The sequence below is a fragment of the Candoia aspera genome, chromosome 1, assembly GCF_035149785.1.
Source record: "Candoia aspera isolate rCanAsp1 chromosome 1, rCanAsp1.hap2, whole genome shotgun sequence".
NCBI classification, from domain to species: domain Eukaryota; kingdom Metazoa; phylum Chordata; class Lepidosauria; order Squamata; family Boidae; genus Candoia; species Candoia aspera.
The window spans coordinates 233,391,654-233,416,880 of record NC_086153.1 but is presented as its reverse complement, the minus strand read 5'-3'; the positions used below and the strand labels follow the sequence as shown (position 1 = coordinate 233,416,880).

Sequence of the window (25,227 nt, the reverse complement as noted above, 5' to 3'; positions counted from 1 at the left end):
AAGCTGCCTGGATCTTCTGTTTTAATAACAAGATTTGCTATCTTAATCTGCATTATACCCAACTCAGGGACTTGCTAAACAAATAGTATTCAGACAAAATACGTTTTATTTTTGCCTCAGTATATTATGCAAACAACCAAGGCTAAATAAATCATGGCTTGGCATTATAAGTTAACCAAGTTAAATAATACGCTTCTTTCCCTGATTCTGATTATAACGCAATGTTACAATTTGGGTGGTTCAACTTGAGGTCAACAAAATGAATATGTGCACATGGAATATTACATCAAAACTTAAATTGACGTGAACCCTCTGTTACTATTAGGTCCTAGACAAAAACAGTTACGCTGTTGTTATTGCAAAATGGCAGATTTATTTTCTCATAACTTATAAAAAAATAAGTACAAAAGAAAAATCTGAAAGTCAATGAGAATACATTTGCCTACTGTAAAGGTTTGGAACTAATCACATTGCCTATAATAAAGGCAGGAAACCCTTTTGTCAGAGGGAGCAAACAGATTGAGGGAATATTTGCAAAAAGAAACTGCAGCACTGCTACTCAGAGTTCTCAGCCAAACCAATTTGGCACTTCAGGTATTCCTCAATGAAGTTGCAACCAACTCCTGAAAGTGCAGTATGCAGATCTGAGAGGATGCATGGAAGCTGATAGTTATGTGTGACAGAGACTCCACAGAAGAATAGTATAATGGATTAAATCATCTCATCATGTAAGATTAATATCAGAAAATTATGAGAAGAAAACTTGCTCCACGATACTGATTAAGGTCTCTAACATTCCAGCAGCTCGATATAATTCAGAAGTAGCTCTCAACTGCGGACATGAGCAAACTCTTTCCGTAACCAAAGAGAGTCTTGATAGAAACGCGGGTCCCCCAGATGAACAGCTGTCCTCTTGTAGAAATAGTAATATAGCACAGCCACTGCAACCAAAAAGAATTGCATTAACAAGGTCCTCAATTCCCCCCCTCCCTTTTTCATGTGTGTGTCTTCAAGTCATTCTTGACTCCTGATGACTATATGGAAAAGTCCAGGTAATTTTCTTGGAAACATTTTTCAGATGTGATTTGCCACTGCCTTCTTCCTAGGACTGAGAGAGTGTGACTGGTCCAGACTTAGCCCGTTGGCTTTGTACCTAACGCAAGACTAGAACTCACTGTCTCCCAGTATTTAGCCCAGTGCCTTAAACCATTACACCAAACTGGCCCTCCAATTGCCCCTTAGTCAAGGAAATTTCACCATTGTTCCTAAGGGATTTCTAGTTTGGGGGAATATTCCAAAGCTCTCTACAAACAAGTATTTACTAGCAAATCTATGGAAGGGCACATGGTTTGTATGCAACTCCCAGCATCTTCATAGAGGGCTTGGAAAGTGGTGGTGACTGTACACAATAATAAACTAGATGATCTAATGTCTGACATAGATATCTGACACAATTCCTACATTTCTCATATGCTGTTCCATCTATTTATGTAGGAGAAATGCTAACTAGGCCATCTTCATTAAAAAGGTCAGAAGTCATGACACAAAAGGAAATGATACAACTTAATTCTTACCCAGTCTCTGGAAAACAAACAGAGTCTGCAGCCCATTAGTCCATACAAAGTGGTTTGAATTTTTCCAGCGGTGGTTCTATTAAAAAAAAAGGTATGAAATGTCTTATATCCAATATTCCTATAATTGGAAAGTAGTGTCAAGTTTTTTTCTTGAAATGTCAGTAGTAGTTATCATCAAATAAACATTCTACAAATGCAAACGTGCACTATAGTTTAATGCGTACTTAATCCACAATGTACTGCTTTGTGTCAGACTTCTGACACTTCTCATGCTAATTGTTCAAATTTCTACAGTTTGGCCATAGACAGAATCAAGAGTTTCCAAAACAAACATAGTACATTTACTTTGAAGTACATCCCAATAAAAGTAACATTTAAGTAATCATGCACTGGTTTACACGTTGATCTATAGACTTGTTTTACTGTGACAGTTTGCATGGTTTTATATCAACATGCAAGTAGGATCTAATTTGATCTTACACAGCACTTTTATTTACCTTTTAATACTGATTTCCACTACTACCTTCCCAGCTGGACATTAGTTAACTAATTGGCAGATAGTTCCTATGATTTTTTAAATCTTGGAAAACCTATAGCTAAAACCTAACATTCACTTAATATCAATTCCCCCAAATATTGCCTACTCCATGCATTCAAGCTTCACGAAAGAGGAATTAATTTTTTAGGTTGTGGCACAGGAGGGAATGAGAATGATAGATAAAGATGATTTTTTTCCTTTAATTTATTCTGATGTGATGGATTAATTTGGGCTGACACATTCACAGTCTTCAAATCCCAGACTGCAACCCTCTGTCTCAAACTTTTACGTGTTGGGAGTTATTTCCCACTGCAATCTATTTCTGAGGATAAGATCTCTGCCCTCTAATTGATACACAGTACATGTCCAACTGACAATATGAATTGACGCAACCGACATTTGGTCAAGTTGCACTGATTTGGCCCAGGATAACTTTGTCACCTTGCCATGACAGATCCCAGAGATTTCCCTCCAAGGGAAACCTTTCAACTGCCTCTGTCTCAAGGAACCTGGATTACTTGTAGGTGGTAACACCTGGCAGAGTAGTTTCCCCTTTTCCTATCTTGGCTGTTTCTGGAATAGCAGGAATTTAGATACCTATACAGTTCATCACCAAGTACCTACCCCTAAAAAAAGCAATTGAACAAGAAGGAAGAAAATGGGACACAAAAAGTGGTGTGTAGCAATTGGCCCATCTAGGGAAGGAAAATGAAATCTTGTAAGGCCATTTCAGGCCACATTACCTCAACATGAAAGGTGCAACAGCCCTGAATATCAGCCAATTTAAGAGGCCATCAACAACATTAAAATTTTTAAAGAACTGGAGAAGCTCTGCCAGTGAGCAAGAACTGCAGCAGCCCAATGATTGATGTGAACATTGCTGTGGTGTAGCAGCTACAGTTCAAACCTCAGCCATGTCTGAGAAATCTTGGAGCCATCTTTGGAGAAATCCCATCTCTCAGTCTAACCTAAGATAGAACATTGTTTAAGGATAAAATAGAGAAAGCTTGGAGCTCCTAGAGAAAAGACAGGACATAATTGCAACAAATACATAAATCATCTTCTTGCTCTATAACACTTCACCCAACTTTTTTCTAGAGTTTCTGTAAAGTACATTAGAAGTCCTTCACTTTTTCAATTAGAGTATGTTCAAATATAAAATAAAAAGCCAGAAGTTAAAAGTATATTACTGAACTGTCTTTTTAATTCATAAATACATGAATCAGTTGGAAGATTATATATTGCTCGTTCCTCTGAGAAGCCCTAGAACTCATGTTTCCACTTTAGTTATAATCAGAGTAAAATACAGTAGATAACTAAACTAAAACCATCCCTCTCTTCTTCAAATCTGTTTTAAGGATTAAGCATCCAGATACCATGTGGGAAGAGTGTGAGTGCTAGGGAGAAGCCAAGGAACACTGAAAGGTTAATCGGATCATCAGATTTATAGAGAACGTTCAGACCTATTCTAGCTCCCAACAATAAATCCCAGAAAATCCTCTTCAAATCCTGACTAAGCAAGGTTTGGACCCAAACAGTCCAAGCAATTGGGCCTAGACAGTTCTCCAAGCTGAATAGCTTTATCAAACTGCACCAAAGATATTAGTTTCAATATAGGAAGAAGCATAAAAATCAACTAAAGAACAGATGTAGAACAAAATCCTGAAAATAGGAGATGAAAAGACACAGACTTGGGCTCTGATATCTGTTAAGACATTCACCAATTAACTAAAAACTACTTGTTTATTGAGCTGTCAATTATACTCTGTTTCTTACAATTACTGTGTGATGGTTTATAATGTAAAACAATATCCTGATGTGATTGGCTGCACCCTTTAACTATTTCATTTATAGTTACAGAAAAGCTACAATTGCTGTTGAGTATTTATATACTAAGCATATAATATATAATAAATATGACGACTGGGGAAGGCAATGGCAAACCACCCTGCTATAATCTGCCAAGAAAACGTCATGAAAGCAGCGTCCCTCCAAAGGGTCAGACATGATTTGGTGCTTGCACAGGGAAACTTTCACCTTCACATTTATATTCTACAGTCATATCATACTGTAGGCTACTTGTGCAGTTATATTATTATCTGTTCAATCATGTCCGATTCTCAGAGACTGCCTGGACAAGTCCCTGCAGTTTTCTTGGCAAGGTTTTTCAGAAGTGGTTTACCACTGCCTGCTTTCTAGGGCTGAGAGAAAGTGACTGGACCAAAATGCCCCAGCTGGCTTTGTGCCTAAGGCAGGACTAGAACTCAGTCTCCCAGTTTCTAGCCTGATGCTTTAACCACCATACCAAACTGGCTCTCTATTATTATTATTATTATTATTATTATTATTATTATTATTATTATTATTATTATTATTTTATCCAACCTTTTTTATATATAACCCAAGGCAGTGAACATACCTATACTCCAGTTTCCTATTTTCCTCACAACAACTCTTTTATTAAGAATTTTGATTATAATAGTAAAAACTAATACAAACTAAACTTAAACAGAAGAGAAGAGAAAAAAGAATAAAAAGTGCAGGAAAGAAAAAGAAAAGAAAGAATATAATAAAGAAAAAGAAAATAAATATATAAAGAAGTGACTTCCAACCTTCATCACAACAAGTATAAACAACTTTAGTAACCTCCTATAAAGTTACAAACAGATACCTCTTCATCCCATATCCCATCCTTTATCTATAATCAGATCCATAAAACATCAACTTTTCAATCCTGGTGTCAGCAAAAAGTCCATAAAGGGTTGCAAGAACTTTGCAAAAAAGAAAAAAGAAAAGTCTTATTTTAACCTTGATCAAATAAACCAATTTTACATTCCTTCCTTTTACTTCTAACGGTCTTAATCTTTACTCCAATCAAATATTGTCATAGGACTTTATTTCTCTTCCATTCTTCTTTATCTCATCGCACAGACTTCTTCAAGGCTTTAACAAGCCTCTTTTGTAAATCCAGTAAGAAAACATTTTCCTTGTCATTCTCTTGGTTTATCATTTGTATTTCCCTTTTAATTTTTAAAACTTCAGCCAGTTTCTTTTGTATATCCAGTAAAGTGCCTTTTCCAAATCATTCTCTTGGCCTGTCATTTGTAGTTTCACTTTTGGTACTTTCTCTGTCTTGTCAGACAAAATTTGTTCCACATCTGTCATTCCCTCATTAACATCTTTTGGACACAGTCTATCCATAGAAGCAGACATCATTACTGACAGTGTTGATATTGTAGTTACTAATTTCTGGCTCCATTCTTCAAAGATCTCCTTTAATGTTTCCAATGTTGTAATGCTCTGTGTCATTTTGTAAGTCCCAGTATTGACTGACATCAAGAACAGGTTTGTATTTTTTTCCCTTTCTGCTTAGAATCTTTAGTCCCCTCTAATGTCCAGTTTCTAAAATCATAAAGTAACTGTATATTGGCTAGAATAGCCAATATAGCCAAAATAAGTCTGTTTCCCACAAGAAGCTATTTTTTTAATAGTTAATTCCAAAATCTTATAGTAAAAGAGTCCCTCTTCTCAGGGGAGATGGGCGGTGGCAAAATTTGAAAAAGAAACAAATAAATAAAAAGTCAATATTCCAAATTTATCTGGACCCTTAATCTGTTTATAACTTACTTAGATCAAAACCTTATTTAGCTTTTTGCTGTTTATTTCAAATCTTTAAGTTCTTAAGTTTATAATTAGTTCTTCTTTTGTTCAGAGTTGAAGATAAACTCATCCAATGACTTTTCAACTTGTCATTCTGAAAGTCTCTAATAGCTTTAGGATAATTAATAGGCAATTTTTGAAAGTGATTAGAAAGTGAGGCTTGTGAACTCAGTGTCCTTTAAAAGGCTCCGCTGTGGTTGCAAGCAAGATGGCTGATCCCTTCACCTCCTGGTGCTCAAATCCATGGAAAACCGCTATCCTGCGATCTGCTCACTAGTAGCAGCCATTCAAAGCACATGTGGATTCCGAGGAACCAGTCTCACTCACCAGTTCCTTGGTCTTTGCTGCAGACATCTGATCTGCTTTTGCAGAGACTTCTTCGGTTCGCCATCCCTCCCCAGAAGTCCTTCACAACAACAACCCTGTGAGGTAGGTTGGGTTGAGAGAGAATGATTGGCCCAAAGTCACCGAGCTGGATTTCATGCCTGGCAGGCCTAGAACTCACAATCTCCTGCTTTTTTGGCTAGCACATTAACCGCTACACAAGTTCACAGATTTCTGCAATGGTAAATGAAATTGTTACATGGTTATCTTTATAAGGGTCCCTAGAGAGCCACAAAACAGGAACAGCAGCATAGATTTTGCCTCTCTAAAAACCCAAATAAATCGAATGTGTTTAGGTGTGTAGGACCTTTAACGTTTTATTAGAACCTTCTAAGATCCATTAGTTGGAGCCTGACTGAAAAAAACCCCACTCAAATAATCTGAGCCCAAAAATTTATTCCAAGTACCAGAATGTATATGTTGTTTAAAATGAAATTATCCATGATTTCAAACCCCCAGAATTAAATATGTGTGCATGTGCACACACCCACCCATGATATGCTAATGTGGGAGTCATGAAACCTTGCCCATCTACTGCAAATCTCCCAGAAACCTTCAAATTGTTCATAATCTGTTTTCTTCCCACCCATGCAATCAACACAACATCTGTTACATTAAAAGAAAAAAAAATACTGTGACAAAAAGGCTATTATAAGGATGGTAGGGATTGCTCAATTCAGAATTGTATGACCTAAGATCAGGAAATCAAATGGCGTTTCTAATCGTTCTAAAGCAATGCTTCTCGCCATGTCTGGCTACCTCCTGAAGTTCCATAGTTTCAATTACTTCAGCCCTCCTTCTTTGCTAACTCAAATAATGGGGACCTCTGTTGAATTTCAAAGCCTTTCCAGAAACCAAGTGAATTATTTAATTTAATGTAATTAAAATTGAAGAGCAATTGGCTATTTGTTGTTAGAGTTTCATGTCCAACAATGCTGCCCAGAAAAACCAACACTTGTAAAGACCACAAGGGGTAAACTCAGTAAGAGGATGTGGTATATCACTAAGAGTACTTAGTGTCTTGGCAATATTGGCAATCTGTAATAGGGCATTTATAAGACAAAATTTGCAATCATTGTTAGGCCACTCATTCAGTTATCTTAGACACAGGTATCTCAAGCACATATTTCAAGGATCACAGAAATAACCAACATGAGATACCTATGGCAAGTGAGAAACATCCTCTATTATAAATTATACCTATCAAGAATAAAACAAAGGTCTACTGTTTTGAAATTACTAGAAAACACTTGACTGGTCCATACATATGAAGCTATATGAGATTAAATTGAAATAATCATTTAGGTGAAGAATATGTAACCATTAAAAAACTGAACTGTTGGAAAAAAAGGCATAGTAGATGCAAATTTACTACGGATAATCAGCTGAAAGTCCTCTTGGATCCAGCTAAACATGTCAACAGACTTAATAGTAATAAAGTGGCAGAGTTTGTACATCTTTGCCTAAAAATCGCATGGCCTCATGCAAGCTTAGTCAGTGGCTAGTTTATGGTTCAGTGTGTTATGAAATCCCAGCTACCTGGATTAAATTAGTAAACCATGGATTAGTATATTGTGCAAAAAAAAAAACAGTAAAAATAACAATAGTTAGGACCTCTTCTAGCTTCAGACTTTACATTTTTTAAAATACCAGGAAAATTCCTGGATTATCTAAACTAACTACTTGCACCTTAATTTACATCTTGTTCACACATGTCACATCAGAGTTTATGTTACTGGTCAACTGGAGAGAGGACACTAAAGCTTGCTGTAGAACAAAAACAATAACCTGACTGATAACACATAGCTCCTGCTGATCCAAAAAGGAAAGGATAACGTACAACAGTACCCAAATCTACATAATTAATTATTTAGCCTTGAAAATTCTCCAACCCACCTAACCATTAGTTTCTGTTCTACAAATTCTGCATACACGGACTATGTAGAGAAATGGTAATCGGCACAGAACTAAGGTTCTCTGCTTGTTTGAGGGAGATCAGACTACTCTAGTAAAGATAGACATGGAAATCTACAAGCAATATTCTGCAAGAGATTTCAGGTATTACAAAATTTTATCCACTGCATTGCATTTTTATAGCCTCCAATTCATTTCTTTGCTACTTTTAAGTTAAATAAATTTCCTAAGTAGGTTACAAATACAAAACATATATTACCTTTAACAGTCTCACGTAGAAAATCACATCCTTCTACCTACTCTCATTCTTGCCAGCATTCCTCCAAGATTATTATTATTATTATTGGTTTAGTGCCAAGAAAACACAACCACCTATCAATTTTAAAGACATTTGTACTGAATTCAGTGAAGGGAAAAGAAACTATTCAAGCACAATGAATTTCAGTATAAGTTTTATCTGTCTAATTTCTTCTGGGTTCACCAAATGGACTCCTCAATATCCAACATAAATAAACCTCTTTAAGAGCTAAACATAGTTGTTTCTTACCATGACCCATACGTGAAAAGATATACTCAGAGCAAGATATGCTGCTGACAGGACAATAGTCCCTTTAAATTTGTGAAACAGAAGATTAACCAGGCCAGCTTGGAAGACAAAGGTGTTGAAGAACATGAGGAAGATGATGATGACATTGAAGAGGATGGTAATATCTTGAATGCTGTAGGGAAAAAGACTTTTTAATGAAACAGAGATTGACATAGTCCTATACGTTCTACAAAAATGGTCTTGCTCTTTACAAGCAGAAAGTTCAACAACAGGGTTGCTGAAATCTCTTTTGCCTATCTTTCCACTGGGACATTACTGTTCCACTAATGACAAGAAAAGGAAACCCCAAAGCTCTTGTTTAAAAGACTGCCATGGAAATAAGAGTCACTTTGAGCAACCTGCTTGCAATCAGCTCCATTTTCCCCTGCTACTCTCTAACCACTATGATCTGAGTAATACATCATACATATAGCAACATTTTAATACATTGTTCAAACCAGCACAGCTTACCAGTAATCTATACGATTCAATATTAGATTTAAACATATATTTTTTCTTTGACATTGTTTTTTGTATTTCATTACTTCATATCTATCAACTATTGTTTGGCCTTCTCTCTGTTTTCTGGAATGAAAGTGCCCCAGGAAGAGCAGAAACTAAAAATACAATCCTATGAATGTTTACTCAAAAGTACATTCTAATATACCCAGTAGGCATTATTGTTTGATAAGTGGTTTGAAGGTTTTTTGTGGGGGGGGAGGGCTGAGTTAAGTCTTGATTCCTGGCAGATGTCTGGATGTTGTTTTCTGGGCAATGATTTTGGAGTGGGTTTGCTATTGCCTTCTTCCAAGGGATAAGAGAAAGTCACCAGCCCCAAATCACTACCTGACTTTGTGCCTAAGGTGAGACTAGAACTCACAATCTCCTGGTTTCCAGCCTGGTGCCTTTAGCCACTACACCAAACTGGCTCTCAAGTGTTTTGTTTCATAGCCTAAAACTGCAGTCCTATGCATATGGGATCAAGTGGCTTGATTATGGCTTCTTTTTATTGTACACCGTCCAGAGTCATGTTTGTGAGATGGGCAGCTATATAAATATGATGAACGAATGAATGAACGAATGAATGAGTCCACTACACAGACTGAGACATGTCTCTATGAACATGCTCAAAACCTTGTAAATATATCTACAGTTCCATTCAAGGAGCATTTTGGCCTTGACAACTATTTAAAAGCTGGAGACTCCTCTCTCATTGCTTTCACTTCATTACTGTTATTGTGACAAAGCCAAGTAATCCTGAAAAGAACATGTAATGGGAAGCATATGCAAGTCCTTCCTACTCACATGAACAGCACAAGCTGGATGACAGGAGCCATGCGAAGCAATTCTGAGAAGGAGTTGACAAAGAGATCATAGGACAACAGTAAGAACTGCAAAGAGAGCACCAGGCTATAATTGCTAGTTTGGAGCATCTTTCTTCCCTAGGATTCTGGAACCTCAGAGTCTGCATTCCAGGCAGCAGGACCAGTTCATACTCATGTTACGAAGGAGGCAAGCTTCCTCAAATCTGCAGACATATTTGGAGAGATGGAAAAGAAAAAAAAATGTAATAATGAAAGACATGCCTTATTAACTACAGATGCCTAACTACACATGCCTTATTGACTACAGCTAGGTACATATATTCTGCATACTGAGAAATGATCAAGTACTGCTCCACTCCAGAAGGCAAAAACAAAGCCTCTTGCTTCCTACCTAAATCAAACAAAACTTTTTTTCTCCTCTTTTGGTGCCTTCGGGCCAGTATTGACTCCTGGTGATTGCCTGGACTAGTCCCTGCAGGTTTTTTTGACAAGGTTTTTCAGACATGGTTTGCCTAGAACTCCGGTCTCCCAAGTTTCTAGCCTGGTGCCTTAACCACTACACTAAACTGGCTCTTTCTTATTTATTTATTATTGCCAACCATAATGTTTATACTTGCTACGGAATGGAAGTCTTCATTACTTCTGAAACAGAAAACACAGCCTATAATTCACCCACGTTTCTAGACTTGGGACAGGAGACGACGGGGAACGGGGCAGGGAAGAGGCAGCTGAGGATCACCTCCGCTTACGTGAGAAAGGTTGAAACGCCCACCTCTAAGATACCAGACTTCACTAAACACTGTACAGGACTTACCAGCAGGTAACGCAAGCTCACTTCAACCGGAGGGTGCGAGCTCTGTCATAGAAGTCAAGCGCTCCCTTCTCTGGAATCGAATACAGACCCGCGTTGAGTAAGACGGAGAAACCAGAGCAAACAATGCAGGGCTAGCGCCCCGCGGACAATCACCTCGCGCCGCCACAATCGGTCCCCATGGCGATAGCGCAGCAGCCCTCCGGAGGAGGCGCCGGAGCCAGCACGCCCGGAAGTGCAGCCGCGGCCGCAGAGATCATAGACGCCTAGTGGCAGAGGCAGAGTAGTATCTCCACGTCTGGTTCGGCACTTCCGAAAACTGCCCGTTGGAGCTTGACGATACCATCGCATGATCTTGATCCTCATAAAAACTAAGGAGGGGTATTACTGGTGCTACGACGTGGCTCGAGCTACTCGCTCTTTCCCCATCATTGAGCAAAACAGTGCAACTTGGGCTCTATGGAATAGGAATTTCATTTAGAGTTCCCTTTGAAGTTTGGTTTTGATTGATTGAGTGCCATCAAGTCGTTTTCGACTCCCAGCGAACCCATAGATAGATTTTCTCCACGACGACACTGAAAATAGTATTTGGCCAATACAAACGCTCTCTTCCTCGCGCTTGCCATCTTTTATCTTTATTTTTTGTTTTATTGATTTTATTATTGTAACTTCTTTGTTGTGAGCTGCTCAGAGCCGTTGAAAGTAGGGCGGTACACAAGTTTAGTAACAGTAATAATGCAATTGTGTAAATGTAATCCACTTCTAATATTAAAAATCAGCACTGGGATAATGCTTTGCATATGCTATTAACAATCCCCATATAACTGATCCCTGAAGTAAATTAGAACCACAGATACACCACCATTGTGCTCCACTTACAAGTTCAGTTTTAGGATCCATTCATGCAACAGATTTACCCCTGGTTAACTTAACCGTGTTCTCAACCCCATATTCTGGGTTTACACAAGTGCAGTAGAAATTAACCATGACTGGATTGATACAACACGCTACTGTAGATGAAATTTGGCTGGAGTGTTTATAGCTCAGTGCACAGTGCAAATTCAAACAAATGTGTTAATTTAATAAAGCTTATTTTAATTAACGATTAGCACACTGTGTGAATATATTCATGCCTCTTGTAAAATCTTGATTCCCTTTATTAATTTCTATAATTAACTCTCCAAGTAAATACTCACAGAAATAATGACCATTATTTTACTTTTCTATTTGTATTATATATAACGATTACTATTGTGGTATATTCTTATGTCTATTAATGAGATAGAAAAAAGGCCTTTTTTCTTTTACCTTTTGCTGCAGTAGAAGAAATAGCCTTTTTCTTTATGGTATATTAAAAGATAATTGCCCTTCAAGAGCCAGTTTGGTCTAGTGCAGCGGTTCCCAACCATTTTGGCACCAGGGACGTTTCGTGGAAGACAATTTTTCCATGGACTGTGGGGGAGATGGTTTCAGGATGATTCAAGTGCTTCCTCTTTTTCCTGATCTTTTATTCTTTTTTCTTCCTGCCGTTTGGAGATAGCAGCTAATGGGCTTGCTTTCTCTGACAGGAGGTGGAGCTCAGGCGGTAATGCAAGCGCTGGGGAGTGGCTGTAAATACTCAGGCTTTAAATTTGCTCTCTTGCCCACTGCTCACCCCCTGCTGTGCGGCCCGGTTCCTAACAAGCCACGGACTGCTACCAGTCCATGGCCCAGGGGTTGGGGACCCCTGGTCTAGTGGTTAAGGCAATGGGCTAGAAACCAGGAGTCTGTGAGTTCTAGTCCCACCTTTGGCATGAAAGCCGGCTGGGTGACCTTGGGCCAGTCACTTTCTCTCAGCCCAACTCGGTGCAATGTAGACTGTAGACTAGCTTCCTCTTGGTGCACCCCGGGCAATGTGACAGTAGTCTACACATCTGGCTGCTGGACCTCACAAGGATTTCCCAGCAAGAAAAAGCAGCATGAACACCAAACTGCTATGCCATTTGATTAAAAAAAAATTGCCCTTCCTCAAACACATTTTATGAGATGTATTCTGACTCTTGTTCCTTTTTCGCCTGTCAAAAAGTTCTTGCCCACCAGTGAGTTTTGTGCACCAATCAATTACATCCTTTTATTTGGCTCTCTAGCACTTTTTTTTCACATCAAGTGTATCAGATCAATTTGTATTGATTGCCTGAAGCCAAGCAGATATTGCAGCTTTAAAAATGCATACAGCTGTGCTCATCCATTATGAAAAGGGGGCGGGTGGAGCAGCTTTTCTTGAAGGATGAAATTTTGTAGTGAAACTTACATATATTTACTGTTTAATATGTTTTCCTATCGTGTCCTTTAGTATATTTACCTCCCAAAGTGGCTTACAAAGAAAAAGAAATCAGTAAAACAGGAACATCAGAAGAATGAAAGTTTTAAGCTCATGACACAGCAGTGTAGTTCTATACATGGCTACTCAGTGGAAAGGCTATTGAGATAATTGAGATCAGTGAAACATGCTTGGGTAAACATTATAGGATTGCCATTTAAATAAAACAGTAGGGGAAAAAGGCCTCTTTCAATAGAAAGCAAACTGATTAAAAAAAAAAGCATTGAGTCTTCCAGCACATTAAAGGTGGCAGTGACAAACAATGTTTATATTTATAAACTATTATTACAAACCATGGTTTTACAAATTACAGTGGCTGGGTTCAGCGTATCAGGAGGAGTCTAGCAGTACCTTTTCTGATTAACACATTTTATTAAAAGAGTTTTGTGAAGAACAGCTCACTTTATTAGATAACCCTAACCCAAAACAAAGCAGTCACATTATGACTTACTTCTGTAATGTGGAAACCCGCCTTCTGGACTTACACACTTAGCCCAATGAATGAGGCAGCTAATAATTCATGCTAGGGATGGTAATCTTTCAATTAGTGTGTGAGAAACAGACATTTCCATTGATATGTCTACTTGTCTGCATAAACATGCTGCACGTGGCAGGCAATTGAGAAAATTACAGGAAACTCTCTGGGGGCAGTGTGAACTTGTGCATGAGGCTGCAAATATATGTACACATTATAATATATGTATGAGGACACCAAGAAACGTACTAAAGACGAAAGCTAAGAAGCGGGGAAAAAAGGGCGGGACGACTTTAAATCTCCCTGTAAAGGAGGCTTTCTCCAAGCAGCACGTGAGACTAAGAAAACTACATTTCCCAGACATCCAGATAAATCGGAACTCTTCATTGGGCGGGGTTATTAACTGCGAGCCGAGGGGCTTAAGTTCTTCGTTTGCAATGAGCGAAGGCGATGACAACAGCTTTAAAGGGGCTGTTGAGGACTGGAACTACTTTTCCCGACAGTCTCTGCGACTTAGGCGGAAGCGAGGTATGAGAAATTGTGTGCATTTTTCAGTTGTCTGTTTGACAGTGGTTCGTTGTAATTGGATTGAGGAAGGGAATAATGATATTCTTTAATATCTGCAATCATTGTGACTATAAGTGACCTACAAGGTCATTTTTGTAAAGGATCATAGCAGGTTCTCCCGCCGATATTTTGCTCCAGAAGACTTTGTTTTTGTTTTTGTTTTTGCCAATATCGCTTTTCCTGTAGTCTTTGATTGGCCAGTCGACAAAGCTACTTATTCTCCCCCGGAGAGCGACGGACACTTGCTGATTCTTAGATCTGCTGCTGCACGCTCTGCTTCGCTAGGAAGTATTAATACAATTGATGATCTATATGTTATTGCGTGGGTAATCATTCTGACTTTTGCCAACGCAGTTAATGCTCTTTAGACCAGTTAATCTAAAAAATGGCTGCGCATTTTTCTCAAAACAGAGCAGGGCGATGCACTTTATTGTTTACTCAAGTTGGTATTAGTTCCTTAAGCGATATATAGCTCCAGCAGCCTTCAGTTTGTAGTCCTGTAATAAAGCCCAGCTTCGAAATCTAAGCCTTAGTGTTACTTGTTTTGCTGTTTTTTAAAGAATAAAAAAGGTACTATGGCATTTAAACTATTTCGTTGCAAAGGAGTTTATTGCATTCTGTTGGTATGGAAGGACAGATTATGATAGAAAGCACTTAGATTTCTTCATACTTGCACAGCCCACTTCAGCTTTTCTTCTTTCCTCATTTACTTAACTCTTCCAACTATAGTGCTATTCTGAGTTTGTATACCTGTGTGGATACATAATTAAAAATAACATTTATTTTATGGACACAGTTACATATTCCTGGTTGATTCTGGGAAGAGAGTAGAAGTCACCAGAATCAGAAGAGCTGGATTTTATCTGACTTGCTCAAGCTGGCAGCCCATGTGCTGCTATCTACTTGCTTTTTTTTCTTTATTCCTCCACAACACTTAGGTGACATAATGGCCAAAGATACAGTTCTGGTAGACCCCTGCAACAGCTGTGCCATATTTTCCTTTCTCCCAGAAGACAGTGGTTTTCATCTGTGAAAAGTGTCATTTTGTAGAACTTCTGAAAGCAAAAATTTATGTATAACAGGCCAGAATATCATGCTTATACCACATTTGTCAAATAAAGACTTACTGAATGGTAGTGTGGATGATGCAAGCAGGGGAGCAGTGTGAAAAAACAACTGACAATAAATTACTATCAGAAGCAAAACACCCACAAAGCAGACCTCCTAAACTTTGGCACCCAGTTTCAACCTCTAGCCTCCAAAGAAATTTCTACAAGCATGAGTTAGCTACAAAATACACACACTGAAGAAACTGTCACTGGAGCGACAGAGATCTATCACAGGTTATCGAGAAGAAAAGGAAGATGTAATTGTAGCTGACTCCTTCTGAGAGGCAGTGAAGCTTCCATTTGTCATCTAGATCTTTCATCTTGACATGTATAATGTCTCCCAGATGTCCAAATATGAAATGTGATGGAAACAGTGATGGGGCTTATACGACCTGCTGATTAGACCATTTGTGCTTAACCATGATGCTGCAAGGCATAACCTCCAGCATATCAAGAGTGACTTCATGGCTTTGGGAGGAGGGTGAAGGATCTTGGGACTCAGATGATGGTATCATCAGAACTTCCTGTTAAAAGCAAAAGTCCAGCAACAGGAAAAAAAAAAGTGTACTCTTTGCAACATTGGTGCAAACAACATAGGTTTGAAGTGAAGGGGCTGTTGTTTAGAGATGGAATTCATCTCACTAAAGAGAGAAAGTAAATTTTTGGATGACAATGGGCTAAATTGGCCAGGAGGGCTTTAAACTAGAGAGTGGAAATCATGAGACCACTGTTGAGTAAAGAATGCCGAGTAATAAATTGAATACAGCAGCAAAGTGAAAGATTTGGGAATTCCCAGTTTAACAAGGCAATATGGACATAAAGGAAAAGAGAAACTGAATGCAGGAAGGTCAACCCATTATCTTAAATGTCCCTACACCAGGCCTGCAGAACTCTTGGGAGACAAAGGGCCAGATTAATACCTGAAAAATAATTGTGGGCCACAAAGGAACAGCTGGCCTGCCTGTCAGCTGTGGCAACTAGCAGCACAGTGGCAGTGATGGAGCTGGCAGTGCCTGTGAGGCCTGGAGGCATTGGAGGCACTCAGCAGTGTGTTTTTCGGGGAGCAAGTAGTTGCAAAAACCTAGGCAGAAGCTATGTTTGGCAGAAGTGGATTGGTTATTTTTCAAAAAACACCAGCAGGTCACATACGGCTGCTTGGTGGGCTGCAAGTTTTGCAGGCCTGCTGTGTGCTAATGGACAAAGTAAGGGTAAAAGCAAGAAGATCTGGATCATGAGGCACAAAGATGTATGGTATAATAGGAATTACCAAAACACGGTGGGATGAATCCCACCAGTGGAACATTGGTCTTAATAACTACACTTTACTTTAGAGGAATAGGCAATACAGGAATGGAGATGGTGTAGCATTACATAGTCAAGAATTAACTTACCTTTATAGAGGTCAGTTGGATTCGTGATAACATGAGTGTGGACAGTATCTGGCAAGCTAACAAAAGGGATAGCTTAGGTGTCTGCTCCAAACCAGCTGGAAGAGATAGAGCCTTGTCCATGAGATTTATTTATTTATTTATCCAATTTGTCCCCTCCCATCAGGGGACTCTGGGCGGTTTACAATAATCATTTAAAACAACAGTAATACAATGAATAAAATATACAATATAAAATTACAGCAATAAATAATATAAATAAAAGTAAAAAATAAAAGTCCAGGTGGCAAAAGAATCTAAAACAGTCCAAGTGTGGGAGGAGTGGTCTATAGTAGCCATCCCCATGTAGATCTATTCCCCTCTCCGCCCCAAGCGAGACAGCAGAACCAGGTCTTCAGACTCCTCTGAAAGGCCAGGAGCGATGGGGCCATCTCACCTCCGGGGGCAGCGTGTTCCACAGGGCAGGCGCCACTGCAGAGAAGGCCCGCTTCCTGGACCCCGCCAACTGAGGTTATCTTAGAGACGGGGTCCGCAGCTAGCCCTCTCTGCACGATCGGGTGGGACAGGCTGATGTAATGGGGAAGAGGCAATTAGATTAGCCCTGACCCTGCTAGTGTTCTGTAAGGCCTTAAAGACATGGTTGTGTTACTGAGCTTGGGGATCTGGATGTGTGGCAAAGCCTGTGCAGTGGTTGTGCTGATTTGTTTGCTGCTTGTTTTGGTTTTTCACTTCGGCTGTCTATTATTCATTTATCTATCTATCATATTTTTGCCCATCTCCCACACACGAGGGACCCTATTAAGTATGTGTTAGCTGCACTGAGATGGGTGGCCATATAAATTGAAATAAATATTTATTGAAGCAGATAACCACAACCTTAGAAAACCATGAAGAGGGTTTAGGAAGGGAGGTTTCAACTATGCAAGCATCTGTTGGAGGATTGTCAAAGGAAGACATGATGGAAGGGATATAAAACCGTGTCCAGGTATTGTCAGTCCTACAGGTGGACCAGACAAACCGATGCCGTATAGGTTGGAACTACTTCTATTGTACAGCCATAGTAACAGAATCTTGCGGGTCTGAACGTATGTCCCCTCTCCCTCACTTTATCTTTGGGTGAACCAGGGAGGAGCCTGTGATGTTGACTCGCACTATTTTCTTGGTCCAGGCTCAAGCCTTACTTATTTGACTGTTGCCTTGGGAGTGGCTCTTCCTTCTGTCCTTCAAGGCCATTCCCTATGCCCTCCACAGGTATATAAAAAGGTGCCATAGAGAATATGGTTGACAGGCCTCCTATTGCTACAGAAAGTAGGACCAGAAGTGATGAACTACTAGGTAGTTGCAGCTACCTAGATTTTGTCTGAAATATCAGGAAAAACTTCCTGACAGTAAGATCTATACAGCACTGGAACAATCTACCTATGGAGGTTTCAGGTTCTCATCTCTGGAAGTTTTCTTTTTTTAAAGCTGGACAGCCACCTCTCACAGATGGTCTAATTAGTGTTTTTGCATATCACAGAGTCGGACTACAGGATTCTTGTGGTTCCTTCCAACTCAATTATTCTATAATTCTGTTGGAATAATAGAGGCAGTGAACATAAGTTAGACTTAAGAGATTTGTGTGTGTGGTAGCTGAGCCAGATTAATTTGGCTGCACTAGAACTTGGTACATAAGTTCATTGTCATACACCACACACATACATAGCTTTCATTCTAATTAATGCTTTCAGTGTTATACTCCCTGATTTTGATGTAGATGGTCATATATTTGGTCATGTGCATGGATGTATGTATAGATATCACAAACACTTATAAATACAAATTTCAATATAACTGTCCACTTTTAGAAAAAGTATTGTAAAAGTTGCCTGGCAGCCTGGAAAAAATACTATATTTAAAGAAGATACTCAAATAGGACAAGAACATCCATTTCCTTTCTCTGCTCTAAAGGTGTTGTGAAGAGTGAAGTTTTAGTTACCACCATGAACTATTTTAAGACATTTTCTGATATTTATTCAGCCTCAACTTCTGCTTGAAAAGCAGAAGTGAACTCATGACTGTTGGCTTTCTCAAGAAGCTGTGGTTGCAGGTGCTTTTGGGGATACAGGAGGAGGTTGCAATTTGAACCTTGCCTATTCAATTTTAAAAATGTGATATCCTTTCCGTTCTCTTATTGAAGTAGCTTGACAGTAATGACTTTTATTTTTGCCTGCAACATCATTAGATAAGCTGGATCTAGTAGTTTTAACTCCCTTTGGAATGCTGACGTCACTTACATAAATGATTGCTTAGGCTCCTTCGAAGTATGGAGAGGATAGGTTTGGCCTTTTTTATTGGACTGAACTGCATCTTTCATCCCGTGTAATGATAAAATTGATGCATTCTGTTGTGGAATGCACTCATCAGTCCCCTTAGAAACTGTATTCAGTGATGATTGTACTAAGTAGGAAGAGCTTATGAGTACGCCGCATTTCTGGCTTTGAAAAGGACGAAAACCTTACCAAATACACTGGTGGTGGTGAGTTTTGTAATCCTGCCACCCAGTTTGAATTTGATCAGCTTGAATCAGCCCAGAGGCACTGCAGAGCCATGAGTTTTAACGGGTAAAGCACGTTAAGATATTTCCTCTGGCCGTTTCTCCCTAGCTCCTCCCCTTTGGGTGATAATGACAAAACTGAAGTGAGTGTCCCATACAGTACAGCTGAAAGCAATGCCGTTCGGAGTTGGGCGACGGAAGGCAAAATTGGGCAGGAAGGACAGATTAACTAGAATTTAATCACGCATCAGTAACCTAGATTGCTCAGTTCCTGGTATCTTGCTTTATTTTCTCAGGCATGCTTCCAGGTAGCAGTGGGATGCCTACGGTTCCATTTCTATCATTTTCAATCCTTGTGGGAATTCTGGGGATCTTGTGTTTGGGGCTTACAGTATACTGGAGTCAGCACTGGCTTGGCGGCTTTGCCTGGGATGGTTCTCATAAGATGTTTAACTGGCACCCAGCTCTCATGGTGGCAGGCATGCTGGTCTTGTATGGTACAGGTAAGTGAAGAAAGGATCTAGTTTCTTTGCCCTTTTCCTCTTCATCTGGTACCATCCCCAGTTAAACACCAGAGCTGTATCATCTGGCTCTGATGGTTTCCCCGCTTCTTTTCCCTGCAGCAGCACTGGTGTACCGTTTGCCCTTTTCCCAAACGGGGCCCAAGTTCCCTTGGAAGGTTCTGCACGCGACACTGACTCTCGTAGCCTTTGTCCTTGTCGTCCTGGGATTGGAGGCTGTCTTTGAGTTTCACAGTGTGCAGAAGATCCCTAACATGTACTCTTTACACAGTTGGCTTGGGCTCTCTGCTGTGCTACTTTTTTCATGCCAGGTAGGTAAGAGCACATCAGTTGATTGATTTGTGTCAAAAGTATATGTCCCACTAGTTTCCCAGAGAAGAGGTGCTACACTGGAAACAAACAAGGACAGCAATATTTTGAATAACCTCTAACCTTTTATTTTTACTATAGTTGATCTTCAGAAAAGGTTAAGAGATCCTGTCTGAAACTCTGGAGAACCAATGCTAGTCAGTGTAGTAGTAGCGGGTGAGATAAATCAACAGCCTCATTTGGTATAAGGCAGCTTCTAGGACTCTGAAGGATAGCCAATTAGGCTGTCATCTGAATAGCTTAGCTTTCAATCTCTAGTAGTATGCAGTCGATACTGCTAAGCTTTTCCTGAAGAAACACTGGGTGGTGTTTTTCCATATCCTGTGTGTCTTCGGTTTCTGTCACCAGAAATTAATTCTATAAAAAGAGAGATTACCTTTCAGCTACTGGGCAAGTGGCCATCTCTTCTGAGATTAAACCAAAGCGTTATGCATGTCAATCATGAATTACCTAAAGAAACATGCAATATATTGCCTGCATGACATTTGTTGCATTCTGAGAGATGGAATCATATATGACAATCATATTCTTACAGATATTGTGGTCCTGCATGCTTGAAGATCCAAGATTATTTATATTTATATATATATGAAAAAAATTTAAGTGATAGGGGGAAAAGTACATCTGCTGGCCAAGTTATCACCCTGGCATTGCTAATCATGTATGGATAATTTGTGTAGCCTCAGATACAATGCAGATACCACAAGGTAAGGCTTCCAATTCATGTTTCTCCCTTCCAGTGGCTGATGGGGTTTGCTTCTTTTTTGATGCCTTGGACCCCCATCTGGTTCCGAGCCCTCTACAAACCTATCCATGTTTTCTTTGGCTCTACCATCCTTGCTTTGGCTATTGCATCCTGCATCTCAGGCATTAATGAAAAGCTATTCTTCAGATTGTGAGTAATGGAATTTGGTGGTGGGCTGATCAGAAGAACGTAGTGAAATGCGTATCGGTATTTTGTCTACTGTTCTGAGGTAACAAATAATAGCTATAAAAAGTTAATTATTTGGCTTATCAATTTCAATCCAGAAAACAAGGAAGGAAAGGAAACTCTTCAGGCTGATCTGGACTAAAATCTCTTGTTATGGATCTTGACAGTAACAAAAATATTTTTTTAAGTACAGAAGGGGAGTGTTCCTAAAGATTATCAGGCACCTAGAATCCAGCTACAGGGATGCCCTTAGGAATGATTTCCCCATGGCAGGTGTTTGTCTTGGAGTGTCTACATAAATTTCTTCCAATTTTGTGCCTTCCATGTTTAGAAAGTATGGAAAGGGAGGTTTAACACATCTGGGCAACTCAAGGTTCTGGAAGGCTTGTGTAGAATTATTTCCAGCCTTTGTATATTTAGTTTTTCCAACATTACTCATAACAGATAAAGATGCAGAACTGATGTGTGAGATCCGTTATATCATTTTGGAAATTATATTATGAAGTCAATAGTAAAGTTTTGGAGGCCTGGAATAGTAAAAAAGACAGTAGATAAAGCCACAGATGATCAAAGGGAAGGAACAAATGGCCTAAAACATTTATTAATGCATTCCAGCATTCCCTCCTTTTTGGATTTTTGCAGAAATGTGTGAGTTGAACCAGTTTTCATCAGACACTTTGTTTGACTATCCTTTTAGAAAAAATTCAACAACGCCATACTCCAAGCTTCCTGCAGAGGCTTGGCTTGCAAACATTCTGGGAATGCTGATTGTGGTGTTTGGAGTGTTAGTGTTGTTGGGTCTTGCCATACCAGGATGGAAATGTCCAGATGTGAATTCACAAGACATGCGAGAGGTGAGGAATTATGCTATGCTGAATGTATTGAAAGTGAATATGGTGCTTTCATATGCGTTTAAAAGTATTTTTTAACTGCTACATACACAGCACACACACACCAAAACTCAGAAGGGAGTACATTCCAAAGAACTGGGGCAGACACAGGAAAGGCTTGACTCCAGGTCACCCATGTGACAACGGTAGGCAAATTTTCTCAGACAATCTCAGTTGAACGGGGGTGGTGTTGGGACTCAAACAGAAAGAGGTGTTTTTTCAAACAGCTGAAACCTCTAAACCATATTAGGCTTTAAACATAATAATCAGTACCTTGTATTTCACCCAGAAAGAAATACAGGACAGAAGGTGGGGGGGGGGGACTGAAAAATCTTCTAGAGGGAATTCCAAGGAGATGATATAAACCCGGTGAAGAACCAAATATTTAATTGATCAATCCCTATACTATGGATCGCCAACTTGCAATCAAAAAGCTGCTCAGATAAAAATTAGCTCCTGCAATCTAAATGACTCCAAAGACAACTGTATAATTTTATTTTGCTTCTGCTAATACATAAACAAAATGCTAGAACTATATCCGCTAATCTCTTTTCCTGCCATATGCATTTAGCCACCATTCTGGCTTATTAGAGGTTATTGGGCCTAATCCATTTAATTTTCCAACCTGGAATATTGTGCCCTAAACCTGAATTTTAAAATAGTCATGAAACTACTGAAATGTTTGTAATTTACCTTCAGGCAAAATCTCAGTGTAAAATGGAGTGGGCTAATTAAAAAGATTGCCATTTTGAGAATTGAAAGTTGAAGTAAAATATGGCAAACAACTGTACTTACCAAGCTGAAGTAAGGAATCTCTGACTCTACATAGCATTAAAGAACAATTCCTACCATTATTTTCCACTGTACATACTAACTGAAGTTGTCAGAAATTGTAGCTTAGTGACAACTGGAGATTCATGAATTTCCGATACCTATGCTAGGGAAAATAGTTTCTAGGCATGGAGAGTGTGCAGCATAGTTTCTAGAAACTCAATGAGATTTTGGAGTTGGAGCTAATTTAGCAGGAAGCGTGAGGCACATATTAAACAACAGAAGTGTTTCAAATCACCTGTATTTTAAAAATTTCTGCCACTTGTCATAAACCTGCACAAAGGTAGAAGCCAGCGATAGTTGAATTCTGGAGATTTCTTAAAGCCTACATTGGCAAAATCTGGTGTCTTGGTCTAGAAGCCACTCATTTCTCAATACACAACTTTATTGGAGACCTAAAGCACAGGGAACCTAAGTCATACAGGCTTCGTCTCCAGTTTTGTGTAAAGACAAATGACTTCTTAGATTTCGTGGAATGTGCTCTCAGAAGTTTACATGTGAATATTAATCTTAGGGCAACTTAAGCTACCATATCACCTTCCACTATAGGAAAACCAAGTTTTACTGAACTGACTTCTGGTTTGCTTCCTCTACAGCCTCTGTTACAGGAAGCCAGATGAAGAGTTAGAAAGCAGCTGCATGGAGCTACCAGTAAGGGGTTTGATGGCCCTTTCTTCACTGAAGTTTGCAGCCTTGCTTGCTGCTGCCCTCAGTACAAGAACTCACATCATGAATTGATGCAGTAAGAGAAGATTTTTCTGGTAACAGGCATCCAAATTTGTTCCTTTGAGCCTGATTTTTAAACTTGTAGTGTTTGTACTATCTTGGGCTGCTGGACATTCAGCCACATTTGAACAAACCTGTTTGCTAAAGTGCCATAAAATTCTCAGATTTTTGTGCTTTTCTATAGCTAACTAAAATCCTAAATCATCAAGTAAAAGAAAAGCTGCCTTTTTTCTGATTCTTCAGCAAAAGGATTTTCTACAGTAGATATTTTGTGTGTGGTTTCAGTGTCGCATTATTTTTTAATGGAATATGATCTGATATTCTGTGGTTCATACTGAAAAAGTAGAACAATGTCCAGATTCCACACATCATAGAACAGAGTTTGTTAGCTTTGGGTTAACATGTTAGGTGAAGCCAGCTAAGAGTTGCAAGTGTAGATGGCCTCAGCCTTCTCTTAATTGAAAGGGAAAGGTTTTCATCTTGTGCAGTAATACATCAGGTAGGTAGCCAAACCTTCTGCCACTTCACACACTGAGGTTGTGTTTATATAATGTATTAAGCCATGATTTGTTTAATAGTGGTTTATCAAATAACAAGTAACTGGGTTCACAAAATATCTTGAACTATAAACCTTGCTTTACAAATCACATTGCCTGGATTCATATGATAGGGCAAGTAAGCAAACCAAGTGTGGTACAGTGCAGTGATTCTTAAACATTTTGGTCTCAGAACCTGTTTACTTTCTTAAAAATGATTGAGGATCCCAAAGAGCTTCGGTTTATGTGGGTTATATCTATTGATACTTACTATATTAGAAATTAAAACTGAGAAATTTTAAAATATTTGACTTTGCAGACTCCCTGAATGGATCTCGGGGACTCCCAGACCACACTTTGAGAATTGCTGGTAGAGTGTATTATGGAAATGCAGCTACCCTGTTACCTTTCTATGGTTTCTATTTACTTTGAATGATCTTTCAATTAGCGTATCAATGGAGATATTTTTTCAGGCCCTTTTTTCATTTGATTACTGTAAACACTTCTGATCTAAAGCAAACATTGTTTGAGATTTCATGGGCTGTAATTAGGTACTCACACAAGCTCATTAAATAAAAAATTTTAAAAAGTATATTTGGAATTTTTCCAAATGGTCATTAACTTGAACTAGATGTTTCCCACCCACATGTTCTGCTGTATCTATTTGTGTCAGTGGAACATAATCTTTTTTCTGTGTTAACAGTAGGGCAAGTCTACTGAAATTCACATGCATTTGATGATGAAGCATAATTATTAATGTTAGGCTGCTTTAAAATAGATGCCTCCCATGTTTGCAATAGATTTATTCTCAGAATGATAGATTTTGTGCTTATGTGAACTCACACACAGCAGGCCAGTTCATAAATATATTATAATAATGTCAGTCTGTAACAGGTGTATGATGTTACTCTACATCTAACTTTACTTTTTGCTTACAGCTGCAATCTAATCAGCTTATTTTTAGCCATCTTTCATTAGTTTAAATATGAGACATTACATTGGGTCACATGTCTGGTCTAACAGGATATATCACCTTATATTGCTAAGTCATGAGATTAGATCTTACAATTCAAATAAAATATTAATGGACCCTTGATACCTTTCTTATTTCTAATGTTTTGGTTTTTTTAGATTTTCTATCCCACCTTTATTATTTTTTATAAATTTAAAAAATATTTTTATAAATAACTCAAGGCA

General features: G+C 38.9%; 2 protein-coding genes across 4 annotated transcripts; one reads left to right on the top strand and one right to left on the bottom strand.

Annotated features, from left to right (window-relative positions):
• Positions 1-88: 88 nt before the first annotated feature.
• TMEM138 (transmembrane protein 138) lies at positions 89-11,034 on the bottom strand. The gene is made up of 5 exons (XM_063289186.1): positions 10,796-11,034; positions 9,962-10,184; positions 8,618-8,789; positions 1,575-1,650; positions 89-941 (listed from the first exon to the last, which is right to left on the bottom strand). Exons 2-5 carry the CDS (start codon positions 10,087-10,089, stop codon positions 829-831), a joined length of 489 nt encoding a protein of 162 aa, XP_063145256.1. The 5' UTR covers positions 10,090-10,184; positions 10,796-11,034; the 3' UTR covers positions 89-828.
• A 3,001-nt stretch (positions 11,035-14,035) lies between these two features.
• On the top strand, positions 14,036-25,124 carry LOC134487399 (lysosomal membrane ascorbate-dependent ferrireductase CYB561A3). 3 transcript variants are annotated; one of them, XM_063289183.1, is made up of 6 exons: positions 14,036-14,154; positions 19,523-19,729; positions 19,850-20,058; positions 20,797-21,011; positions 21,745-21,901; positions 23,365-25,124. In XM_063289183.1, exons 1-6 carry the CDS (start codon positions 14,064-14,066, stop codon positions 23,386-23,388), a joined length of 903 nt encoding a protein of 300 aa, XP_063145253.1. In that variant the 5' UTR covers positions 14,036-14,063; the 3' UTR covers positions 23,389-25,124. The 3 variants fall into 3 exon arrangements, with proteins under 3 accessions (XP_063145253.1, XP_063145255.1, XP_063145254.1); XM_063289184.1 differs by having other exon boundaries at positions 14,038-14,154; positions 20,857-21,011; XM_063289185.1 differs by lacking the exon at positions 20,797-21,011 and having other exon boundaries at positions 14,037-14,154.
• Positions 25,125-25,227: the final 103 nt, after the last annotated feature.

What these genes read in the sequence shown, in the direction of transcription:
- LOC134487399 (XM_063289183.1), top strand. Translation starts at nt 14,064, where the DNA reads ATGAGCGAAGGCGATGACAACAGCTTTAAAGGGGCTGTTGAGGACTGG. An exon ending in GCGACTTAGGCGGAAGCGAG is followed by an intron (nt 14,155 to 19,522) that starts GTATGAGAAATT and finishes TTATTTTCTCAG; the next exon opens with GCATGCTTCCAGGTAGCAGT. An exon ending in GAAAAGCTATTCTTCAGATT is followed by an intron (nt 21,012 to 21,744) that starts GTGAGTAATGGA and finishes CTATCCTTTTAG; the next exon opens with AAAAAATTCAACAACGCCAT.
- TMEM138 (XM_063289186.1), bottom strand. Translation starts at nt 10,089, where the DNA reads ATGCTCCAAACTAGCAATTATAGCCTGGTGCTCTCTTTGCAGTTCTTA. An exon ending in ATCCAGCTTGTGCTGTTCAT is followed by an intron (nt 8,790 to 9,961) that starts GTGAGTAGGAAG and finishes TTTTCCCTACAG; the next exon opens with CATTCAAGATATTACCATCC. An exon ending in GTTTGTTTTCCAGAGACTGG is followed by an intron (nt 942 to 1,574) that starts GTAAGAATTAAG and finishes TTTTGGTTGCAG; the next exon opens with TGGCTGTGCTATATTACTAT.